Source organism: Ammospiza nelsoni, chromosome 1 (genome assembly GCF_027579445.1).
Source record: "Ammospiza nelsoni isolate bAmmNel1 chromosome 1, bAmmNel1.pri, whole genome shotgun sequence".
Lineage (NCBI taxonomy): Eukaryota > Metazoa > Chordata > Aves > Passeriformes > Passerellidae > Ammospiza > Ammospiza nelsoni.
Window position 1 is genome coordinate 155,025,350 of NC_080633.1, and position 21,168 is coordinate 155,046,517.

At 54.8% G+C, this 21,168-nt stretch overlaps 2 protein-coding genes across 2 annotated transcripts in view; one reads left to right on the forward strand and one right to left on the reverse strand.

Annotated features, from left to right (window-relative positions):
• Nucleotides 1–16,599, forward strand: part of EPPK1 (epiplakin 1) — a 30,785-nt gene extending 14,186 nt beyond the window's left edge. Inside the window, exons 2-5 of the mRNA XM_059478843.1 lie at nucleotides 5,462–5,689; nucleotides 5,763–6,005; nucleotides 6,981–7,086; nucleotides 13,006–16,599. Coding sequence (XP_059334826.1) covers nucleotides 5,462–5,689; nucleotides 5,763–6,005; nucleotides 6,981–7,086; nucleotides 13,006–15,989 — 3,561 coding nt within the window. The 3' untranslated portion in view covers nucleotides 15,990–16,599. The remainder of the gene's footprint in view (nucleotides 1–5,461; nucleotides 5,690–5,762; nucleotides 6,006–6,980; nucleotides 7,087–13,005) is intronic.
• The window catches only part of LOC132078984 (NAD(P)(+)--arginine ADP-ribosyltransferase 2-like), a 348,971-nt gene that overhangs the window by 197,575 nt on the left and 130,228 nt on the right, over nucleotides 1–21,168 (reverse strand). The window lies entirely within an intron of this gene.

The following is a 21,168-nucleotide window of genomic DNA, read 5'->3' on the forward strand; positions in this document are numbered from 1 at the left end:
GGACACAAACACCACCGGTACCTGCCCTGCAGGGGACAGGAACACCGCCGGTACCTGCCTTGCAGGTGACAGCAGTGCCCTGGTTCTCGGGAGTTTAGCTGTTAATCGCAGCCCCGAGATTTTTGAAAAGTCTCTGTTTCGGGTGAAAAGTCTCTGTTTAGGCCCACATGTTCACAGAACGAGTCAGAGTTCTTCAGTTCTCAGTCTCAGAGCTGTTTATTGTATGTTATCTATAAAATTTTTCTCCTGTCCAGCTGAGGTCCGCTCAGCAGGACAGACAGAGGCACTCTGCCTGCCTCCGGGGCGGTGTTATCTCTTTATACCACAAACTACATGTACAATGTTTACAATTACTTTCCAATACCTATCACCTATGTTAGACAGTGAATTTCTATTCTAAACCACTCCCAAAATGCCAACATTGCAGCAGAAGATGGAGGTAGAGAAGAAGAAGAAAGGCTGGACATGCCCAAATCCCTCCATCTTGTCCCCAAACCTCCCATTCTAAAAACACCAAAATCTACTTATTCACCTAGTGATAATTTTATAATTACACTATTTAAACTTCTTTCAGGTCTTCATACAAAGCTGGCAATTTGCTCCACGGGTCATAATCAAACCCACAGGTGTTCTGGGCTGTGTGCCAGGGTCTCCGAGCCCCCCGGGAGGGGTCCCGGCAACTCTGGACACCCAGAGGGATGTGCTGAGTTCCAACACCTGGTACCTACCGAGCAGGTGACACAAACACCGCCAGTACCTGCCCGGCAGGTGACAGCAGCGCCCTGGTACCTGCCCGGCAGGGGACAGCAGTGACACCGGTACCTGCCCGGCAGGTGACACAAACACCGCCGGTACCTGCCCTGCAGGTGACAGCAGCGCCGCCCGGAGTCCGGCCCTGCCGAGGGTCAAACCCCGCCTAAGATAAAACCCTGTAACCCTGCCCAGGGTCTCGCCCTGCCGAGGGACCGTTCGCCTCGGGTCCAGACCCCCATTATCTACTTTTCTTGCTTGCTTGCTTGCTTGCTTGCTTTCTCACTCCCTCATTTTCCTTATCACTCCCTCACTTCCTTCCTTCCTTCCTTCCTTCCTTCCTTCCTTCCTTCCTTCCTTCCTTCCTTCCTTCCTTCCTTCCTTCCTTCCTTCCTTCCTTCCTTCCTTCCTTCCTTCCTTCCTTCCTTCCTTCCTTCCTTCCTTCCTTCCTTCCTTCCTTCCTTCCTTCCTTCCTTCCTTCCTTCCTTCCTTCCTTCCTTCCTTCCTTCCTTCCTTCCTTCCTTCCTTCCTTCCTTCCTTCCTTCCTTCCTTCCTTCCTTCCTTCCTTCCTTCCTTCCTTCCTTCCTTCCTTCCTTCCTTCCTTCCTTCCTTCCTTCCTTCCTTCCTTCCTTCCTTCCTTCCTTCCTTCCTTCCTTCCTCCCTTCCTCCCTTCCTCCCTTCCTCCCTTCCTCCCTCCCTTCCTCCCTTCCTCCCTTCCTCCCTTCCTTCCTTTCCTTCCTTTCCTTCCTTTCCCTCCTTTCCTTCCTTTCCTTCTTTCCTTTCTCCTTATATATTTTCTTAAGCAATATGGACTTCTATATTTTTATAGACAATAACAGAGACAGTCACATCCTTCCTTGGCACTTAAATTAAATTTAATTTTATTTTATGGAATAAAACAATCGCATTGGTTTAAAACCACCCTGTTCATATACCCAGGGGTCATTCACTGTCGTTTCGCTTCTCCTCCCGAGGGTGGATTAACCAGAGCTCTGCCATGCTCTACCTGTGCTCAGGTATTTCCAGGGGCAGGGGCTGCCCCCCCCAGGGCAGGCAGGGCTCTGTGCATCCCCCTCCTCAGGAAAACGCCTCAGCAGCCACAGGGGCTCAGGGACCTGTGCTCCAGTGATGCCTTGTGAAGGCTGGCCTAGAACAGAAACCAGACACAGCTGAATAATAAAGCTGGGATTTATTAAGAGGCCTCAGTGGATCCATCTTGGGCAAAGCTGAAGAATAAAGCTGGGATTTTTTAAGGGGCCACAATGGATCCACCTTGGGCAGCACAACCCAAAATGGCCACAAAAATGGACAACAGCTCATGGGGGTCTCACATTTTATAAGTTCTGCTCCATTAGCATATTGGAGCTATTTCTCCAATTACAGCTTTAGCACATGCAGTCCCATCCGTCTTGTTTTTCTCTCTCCAGCCCATGTTGTTTGTGCTCTTGGGGTGTCACAGTCATCTTTTCATTAAAATCCTTTCTTAGGATTTTTTCCTGCTGAAGCTGAGAAGTTTCAGCAACAAAGCGTAAACAATGGTTATCTGCTGCTGTGGAATGCAACAGGTGGATCCGTGATTGGTCTCCTGTGGATGTTTGGATTTACTGACCACTCACGGCAGAGCTGGGTCTTGCTCTCTGCCGAGAGACAGATCTTTGTTATTCATTGCTTTTCTATTCCATTCTTAGCTTAGCTAGCCTTCTGAGAACTTCTCCTTTCTATTCCTTTTAGTATAGTCATAATGTAGAATATATATAATAAAATAATAAATCAAGCCTTCTGAACATGACGTCAACATTCTCGCCTCTCTCTCACCCTGAAAACCCTTGTGACCACTGTCACACTTGGGGCTGAGATTTGGATCCAAAATGGCTACAAAAATGGACAACAGCACATGGGGTCTCACACTTTCATAAGTTTTGGTCCATTTGTATATTGGAGCTAATTGTCCAATTACAGCTTTAGCCCATGAAGTCCCATCCTTCTTGTTTTTCTCTCTCCTGCCCACGGTGTTTGTGCTCTTGGACCTGAAATTTGGGTCATTTTGTCCTTGGTCCCCAGCTAGAGCAGGAATTGTTTTTCTCCCTACTCTGTGCAGAGAGCTCACCATCTCCTAATATGAAGCCCAGACCCACAGAAAAGCAGCACAGAATGTGAAAAATAGAAAAGCCAAAACCTGAGGCATCCCCAGCCCCAGCTGGAAGGGATTCGGTGGCAGTGTCAGCACCTGAGCTCCGCCCCTGGAGGTTTCCCAAATCAATCACTGCAGGAAAACCCTCCCCAGACGCCCCAGCGCTGAACCATCCCTGGGAAAGGCATCTCCCAGCCTCTGATGTGGCTCCGACGTGCTCCAGCCACCACTCCCACACCTTCCGGCAGGTGAGGCCGCAGGGCTGGCAGTGCCCGGGCCCAGGTGTGTCTGTGCCAGGCTCCCGGGCAGCTGCAGGTGAGCCAGGGAGCCCGGGGGCATCCCGGGGGTGAAAAACGCAAATTTTATTATTGGCTTTTGGGAAATATTAAATACAATGTTATATGTGTTATGTTAGAAAGTGATGCTGTGTTAATTTTCTTAAGTAGCGTGTTGAATACGGTTTTAGGTTATGACATAATGTTAAAATAGAAACTATGCTATGTAAGATACTTTTTTAAAAGAGAGGGCTCGCACCAGAGAGCAGCCACAGGACATCTAAATCTTTCAGAGAAAAATAATTTATTGCTCCATCATCAGAACAAACGAACTTCTTCCTGCCTCACTCAGCCCTGCAGAGCCGTCAGGATTCAGAGGAAGCAGCTGACACTGCCCAGACAGAATCCTGTGTTTGAATGGAATTTATGCATCATGGATGAGGTGTATGAATATGCAACAGGCTGTTGCTTTTAAGGGTTAATCCTCTGTTAACGTCGGTCCTTTTTTGGGCTTATTTTTTCCCAGAAAGAGGTACCCAGACTGTCCCTAACTCTTTGTTTTTATTGTCTCATATTATCCTAAATCCTAATTGTCCAAATTATTATTATTTTAATTATATTACTATTTTTATAACCATTTTATTACTATTAAACTTTTGAAATTCTAAAAACAAGTGATTGGCGTTTTTCACCCCAGGGCTCTGTGACCCTCTCTGTGCCCTCTACCAGAAATATCCCAATATCCCCAAATCCCCAAATATATTCCCAATATCCCAATGTAATCCAAAAGAGTGAAATAGATTATAGAGAGCAGTGTAGGTGTATCACTTGCTGAGAAATTGAGGTTTTGGGATTTTTAGTGTGCTGAGGATGGAAGCAAGATGGAGGGCACAGGGTGTCGTCCTGGGTTTCTTCCTCATGGTTTTGGGTGGTATTTTGTAATTGGGCAGAAAAGTCCGCATTGTGGGCTCTGCGGGATCAGTTATTGGGTTGAAAGGGAAATAATCCAGGTGTCAGTTCTTAATTGGATAGTTTAGTCTTAAAAGGCCTTGTACCAAGAGATTGTTGGCCATTTTGTGCCTTCTAATGACAGGCTGCTGAAATCACGGTTGTGAGACCGTTTTACTGGTAAGAAATAATAAACACCTGAGTCTGAACATGGATTACTGTCTCAGGTGCCTTCAATCCAGACCCAGAGAAACCCACAACTGGGACCCCCACAACTGGTGCCCCGTGTGAGGAACCTCAGGGGTCCAAGCCCCGTCCAACCTGGCCTTGGTCACTTCCAGGGATGGGGCAGCCACAGGTGGTTCAGGCAATTTCTGCCAGGGCCTGCCCACCCTCACAGGGAAGGATTTTTTCCCAATATCTCCTCTAAATAAATCCCCTTTTTCAGTTAAAAACTGCCCCGCCCCTTGTCCTGTCGCTCTCTGCCCATGACAAGAGAAATGCAATTAGTGAAGTTCCAGTTATGCTGCAATTATGGCTACAAAAGATTTAAGAAGCCTTGTTGTTTTCTGACCTAGAGCTGCTGTTTTTTAATTAATACAAAAGATATATCCCTTCTATTTACCTATCTTCTTTTTATTAAAAAATATGTAGTGGAAATAGTTTTTCCTAGCTCAGAGTAAAAACTGTTGGCAAATATTTCACCTAGAACTCAGTTGTGTCAAATTTACATATGAAGATCAAACAATTTAAATTTTATTTAGCAGAAAAATCCAAATAAATTCTTTTATGAAAATGAATACAAAAAGCTCTATCACTTCTGTTTACATTTCTTCTCTTGATTGTAAAAATATGTAGTTGGAAATAGCTCAGAGTAAAAAGGGTTGGCAAATATTTCACCTAGAACTCAGTTATGTCATTTATATATGAAGATCTAACAATTTAAATTTAATTTATCAGAAAAACCCAAATAAGTTATTTCATGAAAATGCTTCATCTTCTTCTGAGTGAAACATTTAAAATTTTGCCCAGAAACATGCTCATTCTTAACATTTTCCTGACGATCTAACAATTTAAATTTTATTTAGCGGAAAAACCCAAATAAGGAAAATGCTTCAGCTCCTTCTGAGCAAAACATTTAAAATTTTGCTCAGAAACATTTTCCTGAGAGAATTTCCTGAGCTGGGAGCAGATGTCAGCCTGGGAAGGGCTCCAGAGTGGGGAGCAAAGCCTCAGGAGTGGGTCCTGGAGCCACCTCCCCATGGGGACAGCACAGGGTACCTGGGCCAGGTGCGTCCTGGAGCCATCACCCCCCAGGACAGCACAGGGTACCTGGACCAGGTGTGCTTCCTGCCAGGTCCTGGAGTCACCTTCCCCCACCCAGGAGAGCACAGGGTACCTGGGCCAGGTGCGCTCGCCGCAGGGTCCTGGAGCCACCACCCCCTCAGGACAGGGTACCTGGGCCAGGTGTGCTCCCCGCCGGGTCCTGGAGTCACCTTCCCCCACCCAGGACAGCACAGGGTACCTGGGCCAGGTGCGTCCTGGAGCCATCACCCCCCAGGACAGCACAGGGTACCTGGGCCAGGTGTGCTCCCTGCATTGTCCTAGAGCCACCTATTCCCAGGACAGGGTACCTGGGCCAGGTGCGCTCCCCGCAGCCGAGCCCCCTCCCGGTGAGTCACAGGGAGAAGCTCTCGGGAGCCGCTCAGCCGGTCTGGGGAGCGCCCACGCCGGCAGGAATGCGCTCCGGAGCAGGACAGACGGACAGGCAGGGCCGGGGCACGCAGCCCCTCCTGCCACCGGGGCAGGACAGACGGACAGGCAGGGCCGGGGCACGCAGCCCCTCCTGCCACCGGGGCAGGCACCGAGCCATGAGCCATGCAGGACACGGGCACACCTGGGTGAGGGCAGCTTTCCGTGTGTCACCTGTGTCCCCCGGGGCAGGCACCGAGCCACGCGGGACACGGGCACACCTGGGTGTGAGCGGCTTTCCGTGTGTCACCTGTGTCCCCACGCACGGGGAGCCACCCATGACTCACATGTACATTGTCCTGTGTGTCCAGGCTCATGGGACAGTCACAGGAGAGTCACCTGCATGGAGAGTCACAGCAGGGACCTGCACAAGGTCACACAGTGACACACAGGGTCACACGGTCACACATAAGGTCACACTGTCACAGCAGGGACCTGCACAGGGTCACACCACAGCCACGGTCACACGCAGGGTCACACAGGACCCTGTTCCAGGTGCGTGGAATCACACAGGAGCCCACAGGGGCAGTCACACACACAGGGTCAGACACACACACACACAGAGTCACACACAGGGTCACACAGGACCCTGTTCCAGGTGCGTGGAATCACACAGGAGCCCACAGGGGCAGTCACACATAGCGAGGCACAGACACCTGTTGTTGAGGTTGACAGGACTTCTACTTTATGTTTACAGTTAATGATTGGAGAGAAGGTGATCCTCCAAAGCACAATGCTACTCCCCAATATTTTGCATACAGAAATTTAAGTTTTTGGTGTAATTACTCAAACAGCTGGGATGTGCTTTCCGAGGCTGACCACAACAATTGCCAAAGGGATAATGGCTCATTTGTGGAGACAGGGTTTGTCAGGACATTCCATCACACCCTGAAGGTGGCCCGTGTGGCATGGGAACGCTCACTGTGACAGCACCTGCTGCTAAAGCAGGCATAGGAGAGCTGGGGGGCTCCGTGGCCAGTCCAGGTCAGTTTTCCAGCTCTGCTCCCTTGTGTCAGCCCAGGGCAGGGCAACCCAGCACGGGGCAGGGCTCCCTGCCGTCCCCAGGGGCAGGGAAGGGCAGGATTTAAATCGGGCACCTGCGCCTCCGCTCACCTGGCTGGGAGCCGGCGGGAGGAGGAGGAGGAGGAGGAGGAGGATCAGGATCAGGATCAGGATCAGCATCATCGGAGCCTGCCGGCCATCCAGCTGCTCTGGATTCACGGCCAGGAGGTAGGACAGAGGACAGAGCCCACCTGGGGTCACCGAGGCCACACAGGGGACCTGCACGGGGAGCGGGGACCTCGCCCCGGTCCCAAACTCCGGGCAGAGCTGCTGAAACTCCCGGGATCGGTGAGCGGGAGATCTCCGGGCAGAAACTGGTCCTTTTTGGGAAAGGACAAAGTGACCGAGTGGCACCAGGGCTGGCGGGAGCTGCTGCTCTGCGTGACGCGTTTTGTGTCGCCGGTGCTTCAGCAGAGCTGGGGTGCGGGAGGGAAACAGAGGGAGCTGCGGGACCAACCCGGGACTGCGGCTGGAACGGTGGAGATCGCTGGGATCCAGGGCTGGAGCAGTGGGAATCACTGGAGCAGTGGGAATCACTGGGATCCGGGGCTGGGGCAATGGGAATCACTGGAGCAATGGGAATCACTGGGATCCGGGGCTGGGGCAATGGGAATCACTGGAGCAATGGGAATCACTGGGATCCGGGGCTGGAGCAGTGGAAATCACTGGAGAAATGGGAATCACTGGGATCCGGGGCTGGAGCAGTGGGGCTTGGCCAGGAGCCTGGAGAGAAGGCAGTGGGCAGGAGCTGGGCTGTACTGGGGGCACTGGTGTGATTTCCCTCCTCAGTGGTGTACTGGGGGGCACTGGTGTGATTTCTGTCCCCAGGATGGGCTGTACTGGGAGCACTGGTGTGATTTCTGTCCCCAGCGCTGTACTGGGGGCACTGGTGTGATTTCTGTCCCCAGCGCTGTACTGGGAGCACTGGTGTGATTTCTGTCCCTGTGTCAGTGCTGTACTGGGGGCACTGGTGTGATTTCCCTCCCTGTGTCAATGCTGTACTGGGGGTACTGGTGTGATTTCTGTCCCCGGGGCAGTTATAGGCTGGGGACCCCCTTGTTTTGGGGCCACCCCGGCTGGCCCCGGCTATAAAACCGCTCCCACCGGAGCCTCCTGGCCGAGCCAGCCCCGGGAGCTGCGAGTGCAGCCCAGCCCCGGCCCCGGAGGCTGATTAGAGAGCTGCTAATGAGAGCTGCTAATGACAGGCTGCGGTTGGGAAACGGGCTGGCGGTGCCGGATGTTCACACGACAGCCGTGTCCTACAAAGGTGTCACTGGATCCAGGGGGAATCGCTGGGATCCAGGGCTGGAGCAGTGGGAATCACTGGGATCCAGGGTTCAGAGCAGTTGGAATCGCTGGAGCAGTGGGAATCACTGGATCCAGTGCTGGATCAGTGGGAATCAGTGGGATCCAGGGCTGGAGCAGTGGGAATCGCTGGATCTAGGGTCGGAGGAGTGGGAATCACTGGAGCAGTGGGAATCACTGGATCCAGGGTTTGGAGCAGTGGGAATCGCTGGATCTAGGGTCGGAGGAGTGGGAATCACTGGAGCAGTGGGAATCACTGGATCCAGGGCTGGAGCAGTGGGAGTCACTGGATCACTGACACCACGCTCCAGTGGGCAGTGCCACCCCGGCAGGCAGCACAGCCAGCCCATCACCTCCCTCTGCACCAGGGGGTGACATCGCTCTCCAGGACCCAGTGCTACTCTGGCAGGTGGCACAGCCAGCCCATCACCTCCCCTGCACCCTCGGAGCTGGGCAGGGATGGACAGGAGTGGGACAGAGCCAGGGGAGGGTCCCTGGACGTTGCAGTGTGATGTAATAGCCTGTCTCAGTATCCCAGTTCTTTCCCCAGGTGTGCCAATACCCTCTCCCTTCCCCTCCCTTGCCCCTGCTGAGTGCTGTCCGTCAATCTTGGCATTCCAGCAAGGGCGTCGTGTGATTGGCAGAGTTCAAAAGATGCCTCTCAGCCCTGGGGACATTGGGCCATCCAGGTGTCATTTGTCCCCTGAAACTTCTCCCTCCTTACCTGATTGGTAAATCGGTTCCTCTGCTTCAGGCGGGTCACTGTTTTCCACTGAGGCTTCCATGTCATCCATTGGAGCACGGAGGGCTTCCAAATGGTAGACTTCAGGAGGGGGAGATGAGCTTGAAATTAACTTGAGAACCATGCGTTTGATTAGCCCGAAAACAATGCTAACAACGATAATAACAACGACTAGAATAAACAATACTAAAATCGCAGTTTTCAGAACAGATCCCAACCAGCCCGAGTCCCCAGCCTTTGAACAGTCCTCTCAGCCAGCTGTCAGTTTCTCTCTTGATGTCATTCACCATGGTTTTCATCTTGTCTGTGGAGAGACAGATGTGGTCTTGTCCAAGGGCTTTGGCCAAGGTAGTCCATAGGTTGCTTTGGGCTGAGGGACTATCCAGGAGACCGCTGGTGGAATGATGGTGAGTAGGATGACCCGGACAGCAGGGGCTGGGCTGGGGCTGTGGGTGAATCTCAGCCCCACCGCGGTGCCTCCGCCCCAGCATCAATCCAGGATTCAATGGATCAAAGCAGTGACTCAGAGACATCCCCAGTGCTCAGTAAACAGCCAGGGACTGGAGCTGTGACTCTGATAACGTGTCATTAGTGTCACTCAGAGGAGTTTACGGGCCATGGGTGTTCCCCAGGAGATCCTCTGGGTTTCGATTCTGCTGCTTTTACGAGGCTGTGGCCTCATCGCTGCTGCACCATGCTGGAGATGCTGGGAGTGTGTTTACAGGGGACCAGGTGACAACGCGAGACATCCTGGGAGTGGGTGGCATCCCTGCCTGTGGCAGGGGCTGGGACCAGATGGGTTTTAAGGCCTCTTCCCACCCAGATTATCCTGGGATTCCATGATGCATCTGTGATTTCTTCATTAAATAACACAGCCTGGTTTTGTAGGACAGGAGGGTGACAGGACGGGGTTTCGGGATCTGTGATGGTGTTCACAGGGGTTCTTGGATGAGGGAAGAGATGAGGATCTGACTCCATGTTTCAGAAGGCTTGATTTATTATTTTATGATATATATTACATTAAAACTATACTAACGGAATAGAAGAAAGGACTTCTTCATCAAGGTTTGTGGCTCGGCTGTCTTTCTGAGCCAGCTGGGCTGTGATTGGTCATTAATTAGAAACATCTAACATGGGCCAATCAAAGATTTACCTGTTGCATTCCACATCAGCAGATAATCAATGTTTACATCTTGTTCCTGAGGCCTCACAGCTTCTCAGGAGGAAGAAATCCTAAAGAAAGTATTTTCCATAAAAGATGTCTGTGACAGGGGTCTCTACCTGCACAGTGGCCTTGGAAAAAGCAGAGACCCAGAGAACCCAGAGAGAGAGCCCAGAGCCAGGGGAAAGCTCTCCCTCAGCTCCTGCTGCTGCCCCCAGGTCTGAACAGCCTCTCATCCATCCCTAAGACCATTCCCGTGCCCTGTGGAGTGCCAGGGTGGTGTGGGATCACACAGCCCCCAGGAGCATCCACACACACACCCGGGCTGTGCCCTGTGTCCCACCATCCCCGGGACAGAGGCCAGACTGGGTTAAATAAAGCAGGTTTTTATTAAAGGGCCTTCAAAGGACACACCTTGGGCAGTGCCAGAGCCCAGCCGTGGCTACACCCCAGGTGGATGATGGGTCATGACTTTTCACTCTTTTATAAGTTTGGGTTCGTTTGCATATCGGGGCTAATTGTCCAATTACAGCTCCAATTACAGGTTATGCAGCCACATCCTCCCAGCTTGCTCTCCTCAATTCGCTTTTGTTTGCACTTTTTGGGCCTGAGGCTGTGAGGGTGTCCTTGGTTGTGCGGCTGGAAAAGGATTGTTGTGTGTGACTGAGCTGTGAGGAGTGTGGTCACAAGGGTTTTCTGTTGAAGGAAGAGACGAGGATTTGACTCTATGTTTCAGAAGGCTTGATTTATTATTTTATTATATATATTACATTAAAACTATGCTAAAAGAATAGAAGAAAAGGTTTCATCTCAGAAGGCTAGCTAAGCTAAGAATAGAATAGAATAGAATAGAATAGAATAGAATAGAATAGAATAGAATAGAATAGAATAGAATAGAATAGAATAGAATAGAATAGAATAGAATAGAATAGAATAGAAAGAATGGTAACAAAGGTTTGTGGCTCAGACACTGTGCTTAAGCCAGCTGGCTGTGATTTGCCTTAAATTCTTAACATCTACATGAGACCAGTCACAGATGCACCTGTTGCATTCCACAGCAGCAGATAATCATTGTTTACATTTTGTTCCCGAGGCCTCCCAGCTTCTCAGGAGGAAAAATCCTAAGGAAAGGATTTTCATAAAAAGATGTCTGGGACAGAGGAGAACTTGCTGACATTTATGCGGAGCTCAGAGTTACCAATGCAGTACAGAGTCTGGAGAATAGGAAAGTTAAAACTCCAGGAAAATATGAGAGTTAAAACTCAAGGCAAGGTCCTGAATCGTGCTGGCACCAGCCCAAAGGGAAGCGGTGGTTGTGTCCCCCAGGAACAGGAGAGGAGAGGGGCTGAGGGCACAGGTGTGGGGCTCCGGGGGAGCAGGGGGTCCCTGGGGGGCTGCAGGGTGCCCCTGCTGCTGAGATGGTGATTCTCTGTGCGCTGTGTGTCTGTCGCCAACCCGTGCGCTGCCCTCAGAGGTCTCTGCCCACCCCAGCTGCACCCTGGGCTGCTCTGAGGGGGCAGCAAAGGCCCCGATGCCCCTCCCTGCTTCTCCTGGGCTCCCTCCAGGGAGGGGTTTCCCCCACCCTGAGCCCCCCCAGAGCCGCCTCAATAAACACTGCTGTGCTCCCCTGTTCCAATTTAGGGAGGGGGCAATGTGAATTTGGGGGTCCCAGAAAAGCCAGAGTGACCCCCACATCCCCCAAGGGTCTCTCTGGCCCTCCTGGGGACCCCAAAATCTCTCCCAAGCCCTTCCCCACCCTTGGGGAGCCCACAATAAATGCTGCTGGTCCCCAAATAGTCAGGGGTTCAGATTTGGGGAGGGGGACACAGGAAATTTGGGGATCCCCAGCAAAGTCAGAGGGACCCTCACATTTCCCAAGATCCCCTCTTGGCTGTGGGGACCCCACAGTGAAACCCACACAGGGATTTGTGACTTACCAGGGACTCTCTCTGTTCCTCCTGATTTATTAAAAAATATAGATACTGATCCAGTACCGATATCCAAAACCTCTCCCAGTTTAGAGTTAGAAAGTGTGTGTTTACTGTGGGATAGCTCCCAAATATACATTGCAATTTACAGGTGATTACAGAGCCCTTTTATCTGTACAAGTGTTAATTTACAGGTGATTAAAGAGTCCTTTTATCTGTACAAGTACTGAATACCCAAAATACAAATACACATTCATGACTTTGGTACATCCCGTTCCCAGTATGGATATTGATCTATGGATTTTGATATCCAAAAACTCTCTGAAAGCTTATAGTTAGAAAGTGTTTGTTTATTGTGGGATAGCTCCCAAATACACACATCTCAATTTACAGGTGATTACAGAGCCCTTTTATCTATACAAGTACTGAATACCCAAAATACAAATACATATTCATGACCCATTCCCCGCTTCCTATGCTAATTAGTTCAAAAGGTATTAATCATGGTAATTAGTTCAAAAGCCATTAAGCATGCACAGTTTGTTCCTTGAAATGAGTCGGTAGTCCCTTTCATGGGGAGGGGTCCCGAAATGAGGAAATAAATTAAGTCTTCCTTGTTCTGACCTTTCTACCTTTTCAACGCAAATCTGACAAATGAACCCTTGGTAGAACTCCCATTCCCCATCTTCAACTGGTTTCAGAACAGGGGAGGCCACAATTATCTTATGTTCTAAAAGTTATTTATCAGTTTCTATATTCTTCATTATAAACCCAGCTAACCAAACATTGCATTGACAAACAATCAGTTATTAGTTAACTACTAACTCTTAACTTCATCAAGGCCTACCCATTTATTTTAATCAACTCCAATAAATCTTATCTTTAACTAAAATCTTAGCTCCTCTAAAATCTATAAATTACTTAAAGTTTATGTCTCACTCCCTCCCCAGACACGCCCAGCACGCCACAGGAGCAGGATTCCATGCCAGAGACAATGAGGAAGATGAGTGGATGCTCCGAAAACAACGAGCAGAGCAGCCCAGGTGAGCACAAGGAGATGGACGGGGACAGCGGCGGCAGCTTCATCGCCGGAGTCTTCATGCAGGCCAAGGGGAAGAAGCTGAGCATCCACGAGGCCATGGTGAGGGGCATGCTGAGCCCGGGCACGGCGCTGGTGCTGCTGGAGGCGCAGGCGGCCTCGGGCCTGCTCACGGACCCGGGCAGCGCCGCGCGGCTCTCGGTGACAGAGGCGCTGGCTCGGGGCCTTGTGGGCCATGACTTCTATGAGAAGCTGCTGTCGGCTGAGGGAGCCGTGACCGGGTACACAGAGCCCTACACGGGACAAAAGATGTCCTTGTTCCAGGCCATGCAGAAGGGGCTGATTGTCAGGGACCACGGCATCCGCCTGCTGCAGGCCCAGATCGCCACCGGCGGCATCATCGACCCCACAAGCGGCCACCGTGTCCCCGTGGAGGTGGCCTACAAACGTGGCTACTTCAATGAAGAGATGAACCAGATCCTTTCCAACCCCGAGAATCAAACGAGGACTTGCTTTGACCCCAACACCCATGAGAACCTGACCTACCTGCAGCTGCTGCGCCGCTGCGTGCCCGACCCGGAGACGGGGCTGCTGATGCTGCAGCTGATGGACAAGGGCTCCGTGCTCTACCAGCTGAGCGAGGATGCCCGCAGAGCCCTGCAGGCCGCCCGCACCACGCTGGCTGTGGGGCTCTTCCAGGGCCAGAGCGTCACCGTCTGGGAGCTCCTCTTCTCCCGCTACGTCCCCGAGCACCAGAGAGAGAAGCTGCTCAGGAGATACAAGGCAGGGGCAGTGAGCATTGCACAGATGATCGAGGTCCTCACCGCCACCATCACGGCAGCAGAAAGGGACAGCGGGGCTCTGGGCTCACCCACCGCCAAGCCCAACAATGAGGCGAGGGCGTCACCCCCAGCTCAGGACACACAGGCCCAGGAGCAGCAGCTGAGGAAGTCCCTCAAGTCCATGACGGTCCGTGTTACTGCTGGGGAGTTCCGGGGGCAAAACGTGTCTGTGCTGGACCTGCTCTTCTCCAGATACGTCCCTCAGGACAAACGTCAGGAGCTGCTGGAGCTGTACAGGGCAGGGATACTGAGCACGGAGCAGGTGGGTGCCGTGGTGACCACCATGGTGAACCGGACAGAGGCCGCGAACGCCGCGCGGGTGGTGAACACCAGGGGCATACACAGGGCAGTGCCAGCGGCTGGGGAGGGTGGAAAGGATTGTTCAGAACACCTGGATGAGGCCCTGAGGTGCACCACCATCAGTGTGCCGGCTGGGGAGCTGCAGGGACAGCAGGTGTCCCTGTGGGACCTGATCTTCTCTGATTACATCCCCGAGGAGAAGAGGGAGGAGCTGCTGGACCTGTACCATGAGAGGTTATTAACTCTGGAGCAGATGACAACTGTTGTCAGCACTCTGATTAGGAAAAAAGAATCTGCAGGCAGGAAATTGCACATTACAGTCAAGAGTTCCAGCAAGGACCCCGTGACAGCAGCAGGAGAGGAGGGTGATGACAAACCTCCCAGAGAGGAAGCCTGGAAAACAACCCTGAAAACCACAATGGTCCACGTGGAGGCTCCAGAGTTCCAGGGCAGGCAGGTGTCCCTGTGGGACCTGCTGCACTCCCGCTACATCCCCCAGGAGAACAGGAGGGAGCTGCTGGAGCTCTACGAGGCAGGAGAGCTGAGCCTGGAGCAGGTGAGGACCGTTGTCACCACCATTGTCACCAGGACAGCAGCAGAAGAGAGAGCAGAGACAGCAGCACCTGTGGGTGGTCCCAGGGCAGAGCCGGTGGCCACAGAGGCTGAACCCACGGCCCTGGATGGGGATAGAACCTGGGAGGAGACCCTGAAGGCCACCAGAGCCGAGATGGCAGTGGGGGAGTTCCAGGATGGACAGACCTCCCTGTGGGACCTGCTCTTCTCTGAGCACATCCCTGAGGAGAAGCGGCAGGAGCTGCTGGAGCTGTACCGTGGGGGGACACTGCCCTTGGAGCAGTTAATCCTTGTTGTCACCACTCTCATCAAGAAAAATGAATCTGCAGGCAGGAAATTCCAAATTTCAGTCAAGAGTTCCAGCAAGGATCCTGTGACAGCAGCAGGACAGGAAAGTGACCACCATCCCAAAGAGGAAGCCTGGAAAACAACCCTAAAAACCACAATGGTCCACGTGGAGGCTCCAGAGTTCCAGGGCAGGCAGGTGTCCCTGTGGGACCTGCTGCACTCCCATTACATCCCCCAGGAGAACAGGAGGGAGCTGCTGGAGCTCTACGAGGCAGGAGAGCTGAGCCTGGAGCAGGTGAGGACCGTTGTCACCACCATTGTCACCAGGACAGCAGCAGAAGAGAGAGCAGAGACAGCAGCACCTGTGGGTGGTCCCAGGGCTGAGCCAGTGGCCACAGAGGCTGAACCCACGGCCCTGGATGGGGATGGGGCCTGGGAGGAGACCCTGAAGGCCACCAGAGCCGAGGTGGCAGTGGGGGAGTTCCAGGGCACACAGACCTCCCTGTGGGACCTGCTCTTCTCTGAGCACATCCCCGAGGAGAAGCGTCAGGAGCTTCTGGAGCTGTACCGTGGTGGGACCCTCCCCATCCAGGAGCTGCTCAGCACCACCAGCAGCCTGGCCAGCCAGAGCCTGGAGCAGCACCTCAGGGCCCTCCCCGCGCACACCATGGACCTGCTGCGCTCCGAGGGCTCCTATATCACCTGTGACCCGGCCCAGGAGCGCCGGGTGTCCGTGTGGGAGCTGCTCTCCTCCAAGCAGGTGTCCGAGTACAAACGGGAGGCGTGTCTGGACACCTACCCCTCGGGAGGGCTGACGGTGAACAGGATCACCATCACCACCACCATCACCACCGGGCCCCGGCTGGAGCAGAGCCAGCCCCGGCACCAATGACCGAGATCCCAGCACAGCAGGGTCCTGGGCACCCATGGGACTTCATTCCTTGGGTCCCTCCATGTGTCCCACCACTGACCCAGCCACAGCACAGCAGGGTCCTGGGCACTCGTGGGACTTTGTTCCTTGTGTCCCTCCGTGTGTCCCACCACTGACCTGGCCCCAGCACAGGAGCGTCCTGGGATCCGGTGGGACTTTGTTCCTTGGGTCCCTCCATGTGTCCCACCACTGAACGTGATCCCGGCACAGCAGGGTCCTGGGCACCCATGGGACTTTGTTCCTCAGACTCCTCTGTGTGTCCCACCACTGACCCAGCCCCGGCGCAGCAGGGTCCTGAGATCCAGTGGGACTTTGCTCCTCATGTCCCTCCATGTGTCCCACCACTGACCGTGATCCCGGCACAGCAGGGTCCTGGGTACTCGTGGGGCTTTGCTCCTCGGATCCCTCCGTGTGTCTCTGTGGTGACAAACCCGTGTGTGGGGCGGGATGGGGCTCGGAAAAACTCCTGCTGTCTCACCTGGCTGTGCTGGATGTGGGATGTGCTGGATGTGGGGCTGGGATAAACTCCTGTTGTCCCACCCCTGGATGTGCTGATGTGGGATGTGCTGATGTGGAGCTCGGATAAACTCCTGCTGTTTCATCTCTGGCTGTGCTGAGATTTCTTTTGCCCGGCAGAGCTTTCCCAGAGGGGATTGGGGGGTGTCCGGGAGCCTTGGGACTGTGACCCCCGTGTCACTGCCCCGAGGGTGGCGCAGATGGTGGCACTGCAGCCTCCATGTCACTGCCCCGAGGGTGACACTGCAGCCCCCCTGTCACTGACCCGAGGGTGGCACTGTGGTCCCCATGTCACTGCCCCGAGGGTGGCACTGCGGCCCTCGTGTCACTGCCCTGGTGGTGGCACTGCAGCCCCCGTGTCACTGCCCCGAGGGTGGCGCTGTGGTCCCCATGTCACTGCCCCGGTGGTGGCACTGCAGCCCCCCTTCACTGCCCCGGTGGTGGCACTGCAGCCCCCGTGTCACTGCCCTGAGGGTGACACTGCAGCCACTGTGTCACTGCCCCGATGGTGGCACTGCAACCACTGTGTCACCGCCCTGAGGGTGACACTGCAGCCCCCGTGTCACTGCCCCGAAGATGACACTGCAGCCACTGTGTCACTGCTCTGAGGGTGGCACAGATGGAGACACTGCGGTCCCTGCGTCACTGCCCTGAGGGTGGCATTGCGGTCCTCATGTCACCGCTCCGAGAGTGGCACAGATGGTGGCACTGCAGCCCCCGTGTCACTGCCCCAAGGGCGGCACAGATGGTGACACTGCAGCCACTGTGTCGCTGTTCCAAGGGTGACACTGTGGCCCTCGTGTCACTGCCCTGAGGGTGGCACTGTGGTCCCCGTGTCGCTGCCCCCAGGGTGACACAGACGGTGACATTGTGGCCCCCGTGTGACCGCTCTGAGGGTGTCACTGCAGCCCCCGCGTCATCGCTCCTGGCACGGACAGGGCGCTGCGGGCTCCAGGACACGCGGGGGGCTGCGGGATGCAGACGGGGGGCTCAAAACCAGGGCGGGGAGGGATCTGCAGGGACCCGGTGCCACTGCAGCCTGTCCGGGGCTGGCAGGGTTCCGGAGACTAGGTGCCACCTGAGGGAGGCTGGCAGAGCTCCTGATGGCTCCGGGGACTCTGTGCCACTCCTGCCCGGGGCTGGCACAGCTCCGGATGGCTCTGTAGGGACACGATGCCACTCGAGGTTGGCAGGGCTCCGGGTGCCTCTGCAGGGACCCGGTGCCACCCCAGCCCGAGGCTGGCACAGCTCCGGGTGGCTGCGGATGGTTCCGGATGGCTCCGGATGGCTCCGGGGACTCGGGCTGCTCTCCCACAGGAAGCGCTGCATTTCCAAAAAAAGCGGCTGAAAGAAAACAGGAGGTTTTGAGAGCCGGGAGCTGAAAGCAAACAGGAGGTTTTGAGAGCCGGGAGCTGAAGGAAAACAGGAGGTTGTGCGAGCCGGGAGCGGAATACATTTGCATAGTTACGAGCTCGTTGCATAACGGGAGGGATGGAGCAGCTCCGAACGCTCCTGGGGCACGGGGAGGTCGGACAGGGACCCCCATCCCATGGGAATGTGGCACCGACCCCATCCCACGGGAATGCGGCACTGCAGGGACCCCATCCCACGGGAATGTGGCACTGACCCCATCCCATGGGAATGTGGCACTGACCCCATCCCTGCGGGAATGTGGCACTGCAGGGACCCCATCCCATGGGAATGTGGCACCGACCCCATCCCTGCGGGAATGTGGCACCGACCCCATCCCACGGGAATGCGGCACTGCAGGGACCCCATCCCTTGGGAATGCGGCACTGCAGGGACCCCATCCCACGGGAATGTGGCACTGACCCCATCCCACGGGAATGCGGCACCGACCCCATCCCTGCGGGAATGTGGCACCGACCCCATCCCACGGGAATGCGGCACCGACCCCATCCCATGGGAATGTGGCACTGCAGGGACCCCATCCCACGGGAATGCGGCACTGACCCCATCCCATGGGAATGTGGCACCGACCCCATCCCATGGGAAAGTGGCACTGACCCCATCCCTTGGGAATGTGGCACCGACCCCATCCCATGGGAAAGTGGCACTGCAGGGACCCCATTCCACGGGAATGTGGCACTGACCCCATCCCTGCGGGAATGTGGCACTGACCCCATCCCTGCGGGAATGTGGCACTGCAGGGACCCCATCCCTTGGGAATGCGGCACTGACCCCATCCCATGGGAATGCGGCACTGCAGGGACCCCATCCCACGGGAATGTGGCACTGACCCCATCCCATGGGAATGCGGCACTGCAGGGACCCCATCCCACGGGAATGTGGCACTGACCCCATCCCACGGGAATGCGGCACCGACCCCATCCCTGCGCGAATGTGGCACCGACCCCATCCCACGGGAATGCGGCACCGACCCCATCCCTTGGGAATACGGCACCGACCCCATCCCTGCGGGAATGTGGCACCGACCCCATCCCATGGGAAAGTGGCACTGCAGGGACCCCATTCCACGGGAATGTGGCACTGACCCCATCCCTGCGGGAATGTGGCACCGACCCCATCCCATGGGAAAGTGGCACTGCAGGGACCCCATTCCACGGGAATGTGGCACTGACCCCATCCCATGGGAATGTGGCACCGACCCCATCCCATGGGAAAGTGGCACTGCAGGGACCCCATTCCACGGGAATGTGGCACTGACCCCATCCCTGCGGGAATGTGGCACTGCAGGGACCCCATCCCACGGGAATGTGGCACTGCAGGGACCCCATCCCTGCGGGAATGTGGCACCGACTCCATCCCATGGGAATGTGGCACTGACCCCATCCCTGCGGGAATGTGGCACCGACCCCATCCCTGCGGGAATGTGGCACTGACCCCATCCCACGGGAATGCGGCACCGACCCCATCCCTGCGGGAATGTGGCACCAGAAAACGCCTTGGCTCCGTGGTACAGGGGGTGTGACAGAGAAAGCTCCAGGACGGGACCTGAGCTGCTGGAAAAGGAACGGGAAAGCAGCAAATCCCAAACCGTGCCCACGGGCACGGTGGGACAGCAGAGAGAGTGCCCACAGCGGCTCTGCCTGCAGAATGATCAGTCATGGAGCCATGGAAGGGTTTGGCAGGGCCGGCAGGGCCCTGCCAGACCAGCAGGGCACTCCTGGGGCCACCAAGACGCTCCCAGACCCACCAGGGCACTCCCAGGCCAGCCCTGCCCTCCTTTTCCTGCAGCCCCCAACGTTCCTGTGTGTCCCAGCCCGTTTTCTCACGTGCCAACCCCTCCATCAGCCCGAGCAGAGCCACTCCTGGTCCCTGATAAGGCTGCCCTGGGCGGTTTTATCTCCCTGCACATCTGTCCTGAGCAGCTGCTCCTGCTCTGCTCCTCCCTCAGCTCTGCCTCTGCCCCTGCTCCACAGCTGGGGCACACAGAGCCCTGCCTGGCACCCTCTGCCCCTCTGGAAATGCCTCCAGGGGCAGGAGAGCAGCCAGGTGCTGGGGAAGATGAAACAGGGAAGCCTTATAAATATGATTGTCTGGCAAAAGATTTTGAGAATATGGAAACCATCAGCGAGATTGAAATGAAAGCAAGCTTTGAGATCCCTTAGTTACTGAACAATGGGAAAACAACGGTGTAGCTGGCTGAAGGTAATCCCCTTTTGATGGAACAACACCCTCTGCTTGCAGACAGCTCCAGGGGTCAGAGCACACCCTACAGCTTGGAAGAAGGGGCCCAAAGAGGAGTTTTTAGGGTTTAAAATGTAACACAGTATGGTAATGTAGTGATTCCTATAAGCTGTATGTAAATGCTATAGGATTTGTGTATTGTACTGGATTGGTTAGTGAGAATCAGAATATTCAACACAGAAGAAGATTTATTGTATTGTAACAGGAACCTCGCTCGCTTAGCTCTTGCCTTTTACTCTCTTTCCCCTTTTACCCTCTTACCCTCTCATCCTCTCTCCCCCTCTCTTCTCTCAGGCCTGCTCTGGGCTGTGGCTGCAGCTCCCAGCAGGGCCCTGCACCCAGGCCCTTTGCAATAAACCCCAAGTTCCAAGACCAGAAGAAGATTTATTCTATTGTAACGGGAACCTTGCCCTCTGATCCCCCCTTTTATTCTCCCATTCTCTCTTTACCATGCTCTTGCCTTCTCTCTCTTTATCTCTCTCTGCCTCTTTGGGGCCTGCTCTGAGCTGTGGCTGGCAGCTCCCAGCAGGGCCCTGCACCCAGGCCCTGTGCAATAAACCCCAAATCCCAGCAGGGCCCTGCACCCAGGCCCTGTGCAATAAACCCCAAATCCCAGCAGGGCTCTTCACCCAGGCCCTGTGCAATAAACCCCAAATCTCAGCAGGGCCCTGCACCCAGGCCCTTTGCAATAAACCCCAAATCCCAGCAGGGCCCTGCACCCAGGCCCTGTGCAATAAACCCCAAATCCCAGCAGGGCCCTGCACCCAGGCCCTTTGCAATAAACCCCAAATCCCAGCAGGGCCCTGCACCCAGGCCCTGTGCAATGAACCCCAAATCCCAGCAGGGCCCTGTGCAATAAACCCCAAATCCCAGCAGGGCCCTGCCCCCAGGCCCTGTGCAATAAACCCCAAATCCCAGCAGGGCCCTGCACCCAGGCCCTTTGCAATAAACC